Source organism: Plecotus auritus (genome assembly GCF_963455305.1).
Source record: "Plecotus auritus genome assembly, chromosome: 6".
Lineage (NCBI taxonomy): Eukaryota > Metazoa > Chordata > Mammalia > Chiroptera > Vespertilionidae > Plecotus > Plecotus auritus.
Genome location: NC_137773.1, coordinates 88,803,972 through 88,819,233, shown reverse-complemented (window position 1 = coordinate 88,819,233; position 15,262 = coordinate 88,803,972). Strand labels below are relative to the sequence as shown.

General features: G+C 51.3%; 1 protein-coding gene across 3 annotated transcripts; it reads right to left on the bottom strand.

Moving 5' to 3' along the window:
- Positions 1–4,263: 4,263 nt before the first annotated feature.
- Positions 4,264–14,684, bottom strand: MRPL4 (mitochondrial ribosomal protein L4). 3 transcript variants are annotated; one of them, XR_013960883.1, is made up of 10 exons: positions 14,345–14,672; positions 14,194–14,260; positions 13,957–14,107; positions 11,885–11,936; positions 10,569–10,686; positions 9,498–9,604; positions 9,286–9,395; positions 9,133–9,209; positions 7,811–8,019; positions 4,264–4,419 (listed from the first exon to the last, which is right to left on the bottom strand). XR_013960883.1 is itself a non-coding variant. In XM_080673854.1 (10 exons), the coding sequence occupies exons 1-10, from the start codon at positions 14,399–14,401 to the stop codon at positions 8,014–8,016; spliced, it is 855 nt and encodes a 284-aa protein (XP_080529980.1). In that variant the 5' UTR covers positions 14,402–14,672; the 3' UTR covers positions 7,057–8,013. The 3 variants fall into 3 exon arrangements, 2 of the variants coding, with proteins under 2 accessions (XP_080529980.1, XP_080529979.1); XM_080673854.1 differs by lacking the exon at positions 4,264–4,419 and adding an exon at positions 8,521–8,630 and having other exon boundaries at positions 7,057–8,019; XM_080673853.1 differs by lacking the exon at positions 4,264–4,419 and having other exon boundaries at positions 7,057–8,019; positions 14,345–14,684.
- Positions 14,685–15,262: the final 578 nt, after the last annotated feature.

Sequence of the window (15,262 nt, the reverse complement as noted above, 5' to 3'; positions counted from 1 at the left end):
TTCAAGATGGTGCAGTCTCTGCATCCAAGCTGGTCGCTCCAGGAGGGAATCCAGCAGCAGTGGGGGCTGCCCGGTCAGGGGAGCCCCGTCCAGCAATCCCCCACCGTCTCCTGGAGTATAGCTGTCCCTCAACTCACCAACAAACACTCCCTGTGCGACCCTCAGCTGTTCTTTCTATCTGCTCCGGGACAAGGCTCGGGACACGTCTGTCTATTCCACCGCCATTTTTTCTTCCCCTCCATTAGTTGATTCTTGTATGAGCCCTGACTGGAGATAAAACCCACAACCTTCGTGTACTAGGACGGCGCTCTAACCAATTGAAGTACCTGGCCAGGGCTAGGATTTATTTATCCTGTAACTGGAAGCTTACACCTTTTGACCCCCTTCATTCATTTCCCTACCCCAGTGGTCTGCAAACTGCGGCTCGCGAGCCACATGCGGCTCTTTGGCCCCTTGAGTGTGGCTCTTCTACAAAATACCACGGCCTGGGCGAATCTATTTTGAAGAAGTGGTGTTAGAAGAAGTTTAAGTTTAAAAAATTTGGCTCTCAAAAGAAATTTCAATCATTGTACTGTTGATATTTGGCTCTGTTGACTAATGAGTTTGCCGACCATTGCCCTACCCTATCAGCCCCACCTCCTCACCCCACCTCGGACAACCACCAATTTGCACTCCATCTCTGTAAGTTGTTTTTTTTTTTTAAGAGTCCACATATAAGTGAAATTGTACAGTATTGTCTTTTGTCTGACTTACTTCACTTGAGATAATGCCAAGGCCCATACATGTTGCCATAAATAGCAAGAGTTCCCCCCTTTTCATGGCTGGATAACATTCCATTGTGTATATACGAACCACGTCTTTATTTTATTTTTTAAAATATATTTTTATTGATTTCTGAGAGGAAGGAAGAGGGAGAGATAGAAACATTAATGATGAGGGACAATTATTGATCTGCTGCCTCCTGCACGCCACCCCCACTGGGGACAGAGCCTGAAACCCAACGTGTGCCCCAACCGGGACTCGAACCATGACCTCCTGGTTCATAGGTCTATGCTCAACCACTGAACCATGCCAGCCAGGCATGAACCACATCTTTAAAATTTGTTTTTAATTTATTTATTGACTTTAGAGAGGGAGGAAGGAGGAGAGAGAGAAAGAGAGAGAGAGAGAGAGAGAGAGAGAGATATGAGAAAAATACATTGATCAGTTGCCTCTCATATGTGCCCCAACCTGGGATTGAACCCACAACCGGTGGACACTTAGCCTGTTCCCATGTCGTGGTGACTGTAAATAATGAACATGGTGCTGCAGATATCTTTTCCAGGTAGTGATATTGTTTCCTTCAGATAAATACCAAAAGTGGAATTGCTAGATCATATCATAGTTCTCTCTCTCTCTCTCTCTCTCTCTCTCTCTCTCTCTCTCTCTCTCTCTCTCTCTCATAGAATCAGCCCTAGCCAGTTTGGTGCAGTGGATAGAGCGTTGGCCTGCTATCTGAAAGGTCCCAGGTTCAATTCCGGTCAAGGGCACATGCCCAGGTTGCGGGCTTGATCCCCAGGGTGGGATGTGCAGGAGGCAGCCAATCAATGGTTCTTTCTCATCACAGATGTTCCTATCTCTCTCTTCCTCTCTGAAATCAGTAAAAATATATTAGAAAAATAAAATAAAATCAATGGGATCAAACAATATGTGGCCTTTGTGTCTGACCTCTTTCATTCAACATGATACTCAGAATATTTACCATAAAGATTCATCCATATCATAGTATGCATCAGTATTTCTTTCCCTTTTTGGCTGAATAATATTCCAGTGTAAGGCTATATATCATTCTGTTTATCCATTCATCTGTAGATGGACGGTTAGGCTCTTTCCACCTTTGGCTATTGTGAATAATGCTGCCATGAACATTGGCATACAAGCATTTGTTAGAGTCCCTGTATCCTCCTCTGGGTATACTTCATTCCTGTTTATAGTTGAACTAGTGGCCCGGTGCACAAAATTCGTGCATGGGGTGGGGGGTCCCTCAGCCCAGCCTACACCCTCTCCAATCTGGGACCTCTTTGGAGATGTCCGACTGCCGGTTTAGGCCCAATCCCGGGCCTAAACCAGGAGTCGGACATTGCTCTTGCAATCCGGGACTGCTGGCTCCTAACCGCTCACCTGCCTGCCTGCTTGATTGCCCCTAACCACTCTGCCTGCCGGCCTGATCACCCCCAACTACCCCTCTTCCAGCCAGCCTGATCATCCCTAACTGCCCCCGCCTGCCGACCTGCTTGCCCCAACTGCCCCTGCTTGCTGGCCTGCTTGCCCCCAACTGCACCCCTCTGCTGGCCTGCTCACCCCCAACTGCCCCCTCTGCTGGCCTGCTCGTCCCCAACTGCCCCCCCTGCTAGCCTGCTCGTCCCCAACTGCCCACCCTGACAGCCAGCTTGCCCCCAACTGCCCTCCCCCACCGGCCTGATCGCCCCTAACTGCCTCTGCCTTGGACCTGCCACCATGGCTTTGTCCAGAAGGATGTCCAGAAGGCCTCCCGGTCTAATTAGTATATTGCCCTTTTATTAGTATAAATAATATTCCTTTTCATGGACATAACACATTTTGTTCATCCACTCATTAATCGATAGAAATTTGAGTTGTTTCCATCTTTAGGCCATTGTGGATCATGCTGCTCTGAGTATTCATGTATAAGTCTTTGTATGAACATGTTGTAGGTTCTTTTGGGTATATACCTGGGAGTCATATGGTAATTCCATGTTTAACTTTTTGAGGGACTGCCAGACTTTGCCACAGTGGCTGCACCATTTTACATTGCCGCCAGCAATGGACAATGGTTCAAGGGTTCCCATTTCCCCACATCCTTGTCAACACTTATTTTTTATTATTATTAATATGCCATCCTAATAGGTGGGAAGTAGTATCTCACTGTGGTTCCCCAGTCCTTCTGACTTTCCGGTGTACCAGACCAGCATAGGAAGCTGGGAGCGTGCCTGGGACAGCTGGTGCCGAGGGGATGTGGTTGTTCACAGTGCTGAGAGTCCCGGTCACACGCTGTGACCTTTAGCAAGCCACTTCCCCTGGTTGCACCTTAATGGCTTCAGCTGTAGAACTTGGAAACACATATCTCAAAGGGTGGATGTGAGAATAGAGAGTAGTACTTACCGCTTGTCTGCTTCTGTAGGACTCGCTCTGAGAATCCATCTCACACTCCCTTGGCAGAAATGCATGCTTCGTCCTCTGGGTTCCCACAGATCTTGTTCCTACTGCATTACAGCTCCCCTAGCGGTCCTAGGGTGTAGAGCGAAAATTCATGTAGTTGGATGTCATCAAAACAACGTTGCTTTTCCCTCCACTGCTTTATTCTGTAGTGGAATCGTGCTCTACCCTGGCTGAGAATTCCCGCTGGGACGCAGGCCCAGATCAGCATTACATTCAAGTCTCTAAACTTGACTTGGTGTCTGATGGGAGCCCGGGATCAGGCCTCTTCAGGATGGAGGCCTCAATGGGAAAGAAGGGCTTGGTCCCTTTGCCACTGACTTTCTTTCTGTCCACCTTTCCCCCCACCCTCACCAGCCTTTGGGTCCCTTCTGCCTAGTAGACACAGGGAGGAGGGGACAGGGCAGTTCCTCCTTGACTAATGGCTTTGCCCTGTTTGGATGACCCAGCAGTGTGTTCAAGTGGCACCCCCTGGTGGATTTGGTGGATATGTGATTTGAGGCTTTCTCTTTCCTGGGGACCCTTTCACTGGGTTGGGGAATCTGATCCTGCTGTCCCGTCCCTCCCAGGGGGCTTCCAGGTCAACTGAGCACCAATAGCAGACCCTCTGGCTCCACCATCAGAGCTGCCTCTTGCCTTCCAAGTTTCCCGGGAGCCAGGTCCCAGCTTTCCTCGCCTGAGTCAGCCTACGTCCTGGGCAGCCTTTACAAAGGACACTTTTCAAAAGCTATAAAGTCTTCTCCCTCTCTGGGCTATGGATCCAGCCGTGGGCAAACTACGGCCCGCGGGCTGGATCCGGCTGCTCTATCAGGTTCTCTTGCTCTCCCCTCCGCTCCTTTACTTTGAATTTATATTAGTTCACACAAACACTCCATCCATGCTTTTGTTCCGACCCTCCGGTCCAGTTTAAGAACCCATTGTGGCCCTCGACTCAAAAAGTTTGCCCACCCCTGGGTTAGCCACTCTCCCAAGAGGGTGGGATGGGGACTTGCAGGTAGCAACAGCACCCCCCTGAAGAAATGTCTTCACCTATCTTTCTCTCTCTTTTTTAAAAAGGCTTTTTATTATAGAGATTTTCAAACATAGGCAACAGCAGAAAGGACATATGATGAAGCCACATGTGCCAACTTCCACAGTTCTCACAGCCCATCTTCTTGCTCCTTCTCTCCCCTTACATACTGTCATAGGCTCAACTGTTTCTCCTCCCTGCAAAATAATAATAATAATAATAATAATAATAATAATAATAAAAAATTAAAAAGAAAAAGAGAAACTCCTTACTTCCAGTACCAATGAATATGACTTTATTTGGAGATACGGTCTTTGAGGATGATGAAGTCGAGAAGAGGTCTTAGGGTGGACCCTAACCCAGCATGACTGGTGTCCTTATAAAAAGGATAAATTTGGACACAGACACACACATGCATGCACACACACATGCATGCACACGGGGATGCCATTTGAAGACGAAGGCAGAAATTGGGGTGATATGTCTACAAGCCAAGGGACACCAAGGATTGCCGGCAAACCACCAGAAGCCAGAGGAGAGGGATGGGACAGATTCTTCAACACAGACTCAGGAGCCAACCCTGCTGACACCTTGATCTTGGACTTCTGGCCTCCAGAGTTGTGAGCTGATAGATTTGTTGTTGAAGCCTCCCCACAACCCCAATCTGAGGTACTTTGTTATGGCAGTTTGAGCACACACTCCCTACGCCCCCCCCCTGCCCACACCAATTATTTAAAAGCATATTCTAGCCATTGGACCTTTTTAAAAAAAAAAATATATATATATATATATATATATATATATATATATATATTTGATTTTTTACAGAGAGGAAGAGAGAGGGATAGAGAGTTAAAAACATCGATGAGAGAGAAACATCAATCAGCTGCCTCCCACACACCCCCTACTGGGGATGTGCCCGCAACCAAGGTACATGCCCTTGACTGGAATTGAACCCGGGACCCTTGAGTCCGCAGGCCTACGCTCTATCCACTGAGCCAAATCGGTCAGGGCTGGACTTTTTTTTTTTTTTACTAGCTCGTTCTTTTTTAAATTTAAATTCTTTATTGTTTAAAGTATTACATATGTCTCCTTTTTCCTTCATTGACCTCTTCCCAGACGCTCCCACCCCCTTTTTAAAAAATTTATTTTTATTAATTTCAGAGAGCAAGGAAGTGGGATAGAAACATCAATAAGAATCATTGATTGGCTGCCTCTTACACACCCACCACTGGGGATCCAGCCCACAATCTGGGGATGCACACTGACGGAGAATTGAACCGTGACCTCCTAAGTCATAGGTCAACGCTCAACCACAAAGCCACACTGGCTGGACTCTTTTTTCATTCTGATCTGGCTGAGGGACTCCAGTACAGGGAAACATGTTCTGACCCATTTTTTTGAAAATCCATTGGGCAGGGGCTGATCATTCGGTTTCCTGATGACTGTGCTGTAGACAATTGAGCCGTATTACTTCCAGTTATGACTATCTAGACTAGGCTAGGTGCTATCAGGACAACAGCTGGGTCTTATTTTAGGCCTTGATGCCTCACAGGGTCGGTCAGAGGCACAGGGATAAGGGGTTAAGTCTGTCTCAAGCCCACACAGCACTTCCTGCTCAGCCTCTGTACCCTTACTACCGGCTCCAAATGATTTTTTTTTTTTTCTTAGCCAAATCTGGTACTTTAAGGGTCAAACTTTATGTCCATTGAGAATTTTCAAAGAATGTGTTTCAAGTTCTGAAGTCACTCCCAAGAGAAGCATTTCAGAGATGTTTTTGGTGAGGGACAGCCCAGATGGTGGTGGTCACTGTGGCTGCCAGGCCTGGTTGGGCCTGCACACACAGATGACAGTTCTGGGTGACTTCAAAAAAATCAGCCACTTTATAATCTGTATTATGATATATTTAAAAACATTTTTTTACTAGAGGCCCAGTGCACGAGATTCGTGCACTTGGGCGGGGGGCAGGGAGTCCCTCAGCCTGGCCTGCACCCGCACAGTCCAGGAGCCCTCAGGGGATGTGCGACTGATGGCTTAGGCCCGCTTCCCTAAACCATCAGTCAGGAGATCCTTAGCGCTGCTGTGGAGGCGGGAAAGGCTCCTGCCACTACTGCGGTCACCAGCCACGAGCCTGGCTTCTGGCTGAGCGGCGCTCCCCCTGTAGGAACACATTGACCACCAGCGGGCAGCTCCTGCATTGAGTGTCTGCCCCCCTGGTGGTCAGTGCATGTCGTAGCGACAGGTGGTTCCACCGTTCAGTCGATTTGCATATTAGTCTTTTATTATAGAGGATTGATTCCAGAGAGGAAGGAAGAGGGAGAAATAAAAACAGCAATGTTGAGAGAAAACCATTTGACTGCCTTTTGCACATCCCACACTGGGGATCAAGCCCATAACCCAGTGGTTGTCAAACTGCGGCTCGCAAGCCACATGCGGCTCGCGAGGCGCCGTTTGCCACTCTGTTGACTAATGAGTTTGCTAACCACTGTCATATACTACCCTTTACCTCTTTGCACACAATATGCCACAATTGCCTAATCCTCACAGCTTCCAACTACACGGTAACATTTAGTCTAGCAGTGGTTGGCAAACTCATTAGTCAACAGAGCAGCAAACCGCAGCTCGTGAGCCGCATGTGGCTCGCGAGCCGCAGTTTGCCGACCACTGCCATAACCCAAGCATGTGCCCTGATCAGGAATCGAACCGTGACCTCCCAGTTCATAGGTCGACATTCAACCACTGAGCCATGCCTGCTGGGCTGTATTATGATTATTTTAAAAATTAACTTGGGAGGGCAAACGACATCAGCAGATGCAAGAACTGGGATACTCGTTAGGTGTTTTAAAAAACGTATTTATTCTCTCATTTATTGACCAGTGATTCTGATTCTGAGCTCAGGGGGAATCATTGTGATGGAAGCTCAGGTGTGCATATGGCACCTATTAGTGGAATCAAGGCCGCACATCGGACTGAAGGACCATAACAAATGGGACCCAGAGCCTGTTAGGAAAGCAGGTGTACAGCACTATGAACAACCACATCCCCTTGGCACTAGCTGTCCCAGGCACGCTCCCAGCTTCCTGTACACATGCTCTCCTAACAGGGTCTGGGTGCCCGAGAGCCAGGAGGTGCCAGGAGCAGGTTCCCAGGAAAGGGCAGTGCTCCGACCCTCTGTGAGTCCCTGGAGGCTGGCTCACCCAGGAAGCTAACTCTGAGACATTCCTATAAATAGCACTGAGGTCGCCCCTTGAGGAGAGAGGGACTGGCGGTGCCCAGCACCGAGGAAAGAGCCCGACTTGCCAGATAGAATTATTCACAACATGGCAATGAGCTGTTCTGTTTCTTCTGTAATTACAAAATAAAGCTTATCTTTAAGACAGAAGAGAGAGAATTGGACGGGAGCTTGGTTGGGCTCTCTGCCGAGCTGCCCCTTCCTGGTCATGACTGTGATGCCTGCCTGGCCCGCCCAGCCACTCTTCATGGCCTCAGCTTCCTACTGGGACGAGGGAGCCTGGATAGTGCTGCCCTCGCAGGGTGGGCGCAAGGCCCCAAACCGGCCAGGGTCTCGGCGTGGCTCAGAGCAAGCACCTGGCATGGAGAGCGCTGCAGGAAGGAAGGCAGCTGATGGGCCCTGGGGCGCAGGGTCCGGGCTCAGGGGAAGTCGCAGTAGGGCAGGCGGAAGGGGTAGAGGGGCGTGTAGCGTGAGTCCTGCCAGAGTAACTTCTCCTCCAGAAAGGCAACAGTCTGCAGGGTCAGGACCAGCGTCTGGTGCTTCAGCATGCTGTGCACATTCAAGCCTGGGGAGGCAGGGAGTGCAGTCAGGGCAGGAGTGTAGTCAGAGCGGGGTTGTACCCATCTGCAGCCCCTTTCCCTCCTCCTGGGAGCACCTCCCCTTATAGAGATACCATGGTCTGGCATGGGGTCAAGAGCCCTGCGGCCTGGATTCAAACCCTGGCTCAGCAGCTCACCATGGGAGAACCCTGGGTAAGGGACTGTCAACCCATCAGCTTCTGACTGAGAGCCTCCCATGTGCCTGGCTCTGCCCTCTGCTTGGCCATGATTCCCACGGATGGGTACTGACCACAGACAGCAGATGAAAAACAACGTACCAAGGGTACCCAGTGGGGCTGCAGTTAATAAGGGAGGAGAGAGGGAGGAAGAAGGGAGGGCAGGGATGGGATAAGGCAGGTGTCATGCAGGATCTGGTGGGTCTTGGGCTCCCCCCACCCCCGAGAGTGCAGTGGGACCCATGGAGAGCTGGAGGCAACAGAGGGATGTGCGCAGACTCAGGTGCTCACAGGTTGTCGTCTGGCAGCTGGGGTGGGGGACAGACTGTGGGGATGAGGGCAGAGGAGGCTGTGCTGATCAAGGCAGGGGCTGGCCCAGGGTGGCAAGAAGCGGTCAGATTCTGGATATGTTTAAAGACAGAGACAACTGTGTGAGCTGACTCACTGGAGTGGAGGGTGACGGCGTGGTGTGGGGCCTAAGCCACTGGAAGGAAGGAGATGCCTAGGAGATCCCCTTGTGCAGCTACCCAGGAGGCAGCAGGAATGCAATCAGGAGACTGGGAGAGAGCTCTGGGAATCAGTCGACATGGTGAAAGCTGTGATGTGCTCAGGAGAGACCTGATCCAGCCTCTCTGCCTCTCTGAGTGAGGAGCCAGGTGGGGACAGCCAGTGGGCCCTCGCACTCACTCCACGCCCAGCACTGTGAGTGCAGCTGGACAATGTGGTATCAGAGCATTTAAGAAAGACATCCCTCCCAGTGCTCCGTTTGGGCCAGTTGAGGATTGGGGGTGGGGAGGGTAGTTACGGTCCAAGGCCACTCAGTGATTGAGAGGCAGATACAGGACTTAAACTGGCCCAGGCAATCCCTGGAGACCTGGGAGTGGACCAGTGCCCTTCACTCACCCACAGCTGGGATCAGGTTGAAGGTCTTAAGCCCCGTTGTGGCTGCCACAATGTTCTGAGGCATGTCCTCGTGTACTCTGAAAGAGAGGCCAGGAGGTGAGGCCTGCAGAGGATGGAGCTCAGCCCCCACCCCACCCTGCCCTGAATCCTCACAAGTCCACAAGAAGCACGGATTCCCCCCATCGGCGGTAGCAGGCCAGCTCCGTCAGGTATTGAGGGTCTGCAGTTGGCATCTCCAGGGAGTCCACGATGTGCAGGTCGTCCTGACGGGAGAAAGGACAGAGGTCTGCGCTGCCATCTCTCCCAGGCCCTCACAGCCCACACACCAAATACCCCAGTGGCTCCCAATGGGATCGGGGCTGTACCTGAGCCAGCTTGATGGTCAGCGCTACTTTGAGGCCTTGCACCCGCATTTTCATGGGCAGCATGTAGTAGTAGCTTGTGGGGCCCCGGGGGCCATGGGCAACACCTCCTGTGGGGATAAAGGTGTGTAAACAGGTGAGGGCCCCAGCTGGAACTGGATGTAAAAAATTAGCACCAGTGGTAGGTGTGAGGGTGGGGGTGGGTAGGCTGCCAGCAGTTAGGCTCAATTCCAGCAGAGGGCAGGGCCTCAGGTAAGGATGGAGAGGGGAGGCCTGACTGGGCATCACCTGAGACTAGTAACTTCACTTCTCTGGGCCTCTGTTTCTTCAGCCATCAAACCCTGAGTGAGGACTGTCTACCTGTGTGTCCACCCTCCCACTGGGTTCTGGGAATACAGCACAGAACAAGATGGAAGGATCCCTGCCCTCACGCCATTCATATTCATACAGAGGCTTGATTACGGAGGGAATCAGGGCTGGGCATGGCAGCCCAGGAGTTTGGGAGTGGGCGTGGATGGACAGGGAACCCAAAGCAGGTCAGGGAGCGCTTCCTGGAGGAGTATGGCCCCAACACACCAGAAGGATGAGCAGAGTTGACCAGGCAAAGGGAAGATGACTAAGTCAAGAGCTACCTGGGCAGAAAGGGTGTGAAGGGGATATGGGGAGGGTCCATCAGCCACTAGTGCTGGAATGGCAAGGTAAGGAGCTCATGCAAAGGCCACAGAAGCTGGGAGGTTTAGGAAGATCCTCTGAGTGTTGTGTGACGTGTGGGCCAGGAGAGATGAGATGTGAGGTAGGGCCAAAAGGGGCTGTGGCCATAGTCTGATGAGAGAGGCCAAGGCCAGAGGTGGCTGAAGGTGGGGGAGTCGGGGAGAATTGGGGGATGGGGAAAGTGAACGACCCTCAGATCTCTGCCGGCATGTGGGCGGTGAGGTATGTGGGTCTGAGTCTTGCTGTCCCTGCCCCAAGTGGGGTAGAGGGAATGGGACCAACAAGACATCATGCCAGATGTGTATAAAGAAACATCCAGACCCCGAGTTAGCCCAGAGCCTCCTCCCCGCCCTGCCCACTTGCCTCCTCGCCAGATTGGGGAGCGGATACTGCCATGCCTTGCACGACCACTGCCTTTCTGTGGCCAGGGCTTCCGGCCACCACCCCGCACCTCAGCTCTAGTCTTGGTCTTGGCATAGCTCTGTGGACACAAAGTGAGGAGGGGTCAGGTTCATGAGGCAGATGTCATTGCAGCCAAAAGGCACCAAGCCCAGGAATATAGCAGTGACCTGGATGGACTGGGCCTGCCACTGGGGAGCCAGAGAGGAGACACAGAGAATGGGGCTCTATCAGGACAAGCACAGATCACTTTCAGAGGGAGGAAGGACAAGGAAATCAAGAATTCCCTCCTGCACTCCCGGAATGTCAGTCTCAGAAAGGCAGGGACTCTGCTGCCTGGCATTAGTAGTTGCTCAGTATTTTTTGGAATAATTCCAATTCCAATGTGGCTGCAACTGAAAGGAAGGTGGAGCGTGGGGAAAGACACGGAGAATCAGAGAGAGGTGTAGGGTGGGGAATCATGAGGAACTTTCAATGCCAGGCTAACCACTTCATTCCTAGAGCAACAAGGAGTCAGGGAGGGTGTGGGCTGGGGGAGAACTCGCTAGACTTTGGAGGTGAGCAGATGGAAGGCAGAGATCCTGACTGATAATGGCTTCTTCAATCTTGGCATAAAATCCAAGGTCTTCACCATGACTCCTGCTTACCTCTAAGCTCCACTGGGCTGTTTTTGGCCCCTGCCACAGGGCATTTGCATATGCTGTCCCCACTACCTCCATCCCAACCCCACTATCCCCTTCACCTAGTTACATTTAAACATATATTTATTGTATTGACTTCAGAAAAGGGAGAGGGATAGAGCGATAGAAACATCAATGATGAGAGAGCATCACTGATCAGCTGCCTCCTACACACCCCACACTGGGGATTGAGCCCACAACCCGGACATGTGCCCTGACCCGGAATATAACCGTGACCTCCTGGTTCCTAGATCGACACTCAACCACTGAGCCACATCGGCTGGGCTCACCTAGTTACTCTTACTGCAGACCTGAGGTTAAATACCCCTTTCTGTGGGATAACTTCCCTAGTCATACATTTACAGGTATCACTACTTGATTCATGTTCACCTCTCCAACTAAACTGTGAGCTTCATGAGGGCAGGAATCTCTCCTGTCCCATCCTTTAGCACCATGCCCAGTGCCCAGTGGGTGTTCAGAAAATGCCTGGCAAATGACCCACCAGTGAATGGTCAGGAGAGAGAGGATGGGCCCAAGCCCAGTAGTCCAGAGACAACACACCGAGGGGCTTCCACACCTCACCCCACTCAGGACACTCACAATTCTCTTGAAGTTCTTCTGCCACATGGCGACCTGGTGCAGGATATCAAGCCTGTGGAGGAAGGAGGCACGAGAGGTCTCCAACTTAAAACCTTCCCACAGTCCCCACCCCACTAGATGAAAACGCAGGCTCCTCTCTTCCCCCGCCAGGGCTCTGTGTGATCTGCCTCAGCCTTTCTTTGACCCCACGTCTTGCCACCTTCACACTGCCCTCCATTCCATTCTGTGAAATGGAGTCTGGCCTCCAGGTCTTTGCATTTGCTGTTCCCTCTGCCCGAAATGCTCTTCCCCTGACTGGTTCCTTCTCAGCCTACAGGTCTCAGCCCAAACATTATCACCCAGAGAAGCTCCCTTGCAAAAGAGAGTTACACCTTCCTCCTTTCCTACCATTACAGCTTACTTAATGCCACCTTCTTTGTGAACTGGTTTGACTCTTTAACCCTGCGCTGTCCCACACAGTAGACACTAACCACATGTGTGGCTACTGAACATCTAAAATGTGGGCAGCGCCACATGTTAAAAGGACAATATTTTAGCTACATCAGGTTAAATAAATTATATTATTATTTTTTAAATATATTTTATTGATTTTTTACAGAGAGGAAGGGAGAGGGATAGAGAGTCAGAAACGTCGATGAGAGAGAAACATCGATCAGCCGCCTCCTGCACACCTCCTACTGGGGATGTGCCCGCAACCAAGGTACATGCCCTTGACCGGAATCGAACCTGGGACCCTTCAGCCCGCAGGCCGACGCTCCATCCACTGAGCCAAACCGGCTAGGGCAAATAAATTATATTATTGAAAGCAATCTCACTTGTTTCTTCCCATTGTTGTAAAAAATGTGGCTACCAGCAGAATTTAAATTGCACAATATGTGGCTCACATTATGTGGCTACCCTGGACACAGCTGCCAGGGTAATAGTATGCCAGGGGTTGGAAAACTATGGCTAATAGCCAAATCTGGCCTGCTGCCTCTTTTTGTAAATATGTTTTACTGGAACACAGCCATGATCATTTGCTTATGTATCATCTATGGCTGCTTTTTGCACTATATTGCTAGATATCAATAGTTGCCATGGAGATGTTAGTCTGCAAAACCTAAAGTATTTACTATCTGACCCTTTACCCAAAAAGTTTGCTGACCCTTCCTCTAGATTGTAAGCAACATCCGTGTTCATTCACTACACCTAGAATGGAATCTGGCATATAATAGGTGCTTCATAAATATTTACAGAACAAAATATGTTGTTTTAAAAATTCTTTGTCACCCTCTATTAGATTAGGACTCTGTTCCGGCAGGGGCAAACCATACCAATAACAGTAAGAGGAATGAATTAATAGCACCTATTATGGTACCAGACACCATGCACATGAGGAGCATCATACACCTGTGCAAGCAATAACCCAGCCCTGGGAGTCGGCCCACATAAGATTGAGATCCTGGTTTTAAAGCTTACAAGCTGTGTGACCTTGGGCAAATTTCTTAATCTGTCTGTGCTCAGTTTCCTTATGTACAAAACAAGGATAACAGAACGCCTTCCTAGTGTTGCTATGAGATCTAGTTAACTAAAATGCAAAAAGGCTGTACCAGGCACACAGAAAGGATTTAGACACTGTTAGTAACCGATTTTTGCAAAAACCAGTAACAGCAACGATAATCAACATTTCTACTGAACTTATGTGTCAGAATTATCTCATCGAATCATCACGGCAACCTCTAGATGTTTGACACAATGGGGGAAGGAAGGATTTGAAAGAGGTTCTGCATCCCTAACCCCTGCAAGCTCCAGAGTTCTGCATCCTTAACCGGCCTAGAGGCTGTTACCTCTCAGCTCTCAACCTCACCACTCTGCAGCAGGAAAAATCATCATGCCCCCGTTGTTGTTGTTTTTTTTTTTTTTCCAATTCGCAATAATCGCGCCTCGGATAAACCTCATTGCCACTGCGCAAAGCTATCATCATCCCCTTTTGACAAGTGGAGAAACTGAGGCTCCAGCCCAGGTCAACCTGATTCCTAAACCCGCGCTCATTGTCCCTTTGCCACCCAATTCACCATTTCAGCTCAGTTCACCTGGGCGCCGTGGAGAAAACGTCGGGGTGCAGCTCGGCCAGACCTACGCGCTCCTGCTCGAAGCCCCGCAGGGACTCGACCCAGGCCTGCACCGGACGCCGGTGTGAGGGTACGGGGAGCTCGCACTTTCGCAGTACCGGTGCCTGGGGACCTGAAGCAATTGGTAAGTCAGGGGTTTGGGGAAAGGGTTCGAGCTCCCGGTTGACGCCCCTCTTGGGGCGACCCCAGCAATCTCACCCGGGCTCGCCACCGGCTCCGGCTTCTCCGGTGGCTGCACTGCCTCTTCCGCCAGCACATTCAGCCGCTGTAAACGGTGGGCGAGAATGAGAGACGACCCCTGCACCCTCCAACCTTGGTCCTTCGACCCCGCTCCCAGTCCCGGCCTCACCTGGCAGCGAGTGGGCGGAAGCCAGGCCCGCGCCCCGGCCCGGACTAGCCGCAGCATCGCGAAGCAGCTCCGCACACCCCGCACGCCCCGAGGTCAAGGCTCCTTTTGGGCGCGCGGGGCGCCTAGTGATGACGTCACGTCCGCGCCGCCGCCGGCTCCGACCGCATTCGGGGCCGAAAAGCAGAGCGTGCAAGAGTGAAGACGCCGAGACCTCACCACCATCCCAGGACCCCAATTTTCATTCCTGGCCTAAAGGGCCCTCTGCGACACCTGGGAACGCGACCCCACAGCATGGAGCCCCCCAGGCCACCCCCCCACTCGAAGAGCCCTGTGCTCGTTCAGCCAATGGAAAAGTGGCCCGCCCATGGTTGGGAGGTTCTGGGAGGACACCTAAGGGAATGTGACCAGTAACTGTTATACTTCTGGTGTAAGCCACGACCTCCCGGCCCCGCCCCCCTTTAGCCTCCTAGACCCCGCGATGGTTTTTCTCTATCCAATAAGAGGTTTTGCTTGTTAGTTTATTTGCGGGGTCTTACTTTCTACAGAAAGCCCTCAGGATTGAGCCTGCAGGGCAGTGCCTATCCTTTTAGATTCCCCAGGGACGGGTTGTGTCTCTCCACCCCACCGCCCCCCAATCCCCTCAGATTAGGTCTGTGTCTCCCGCACGCCCTAGGCCAGGTTCCTGTCCCGTCAGAGCACTGCCAGGGTCCTCCAAGGAGATAGCAAAGTGGAGAGTCCAGAGATGCCGGATTGCCTTTCTTGTGGTCCACCCTCTCAACAAAAATCCAAATGCTCATTTGTAAGTTCTCTGCCACGTTCCCCGCACGACCTCCAGGGGCGCTACGAGCCCATAGCAGCCTTCCCTTCCTGGTCAGGCCTGATCACCAGGGAGTCAGTGTGGTCTGGACCGACCTCAGT

Coding starts and splice junctions, on each gene's coding strand:
- MRPL4 (XM_080673853.1), bottom strand. CDS start 14,401: ATGCTGCGGCTAGTCCGGGCCGGGGCGCGGGCCTGGCTTCCGCCCACT. Junction 11,937..13,956: donor GTTTTCTCCACGGCGCCCAG/GTGAACTGAGCT, acceptor CTTCCTCCACAG/GCTTGATATCCTGCACCAGG. Junction 9,210..9,285: donor TCCGTGCTTCTTGTGGACTT/GTGAGGATTCAG, acceptor CCTCTCTTTCAG/AGTACACGAGGACATGCCTC.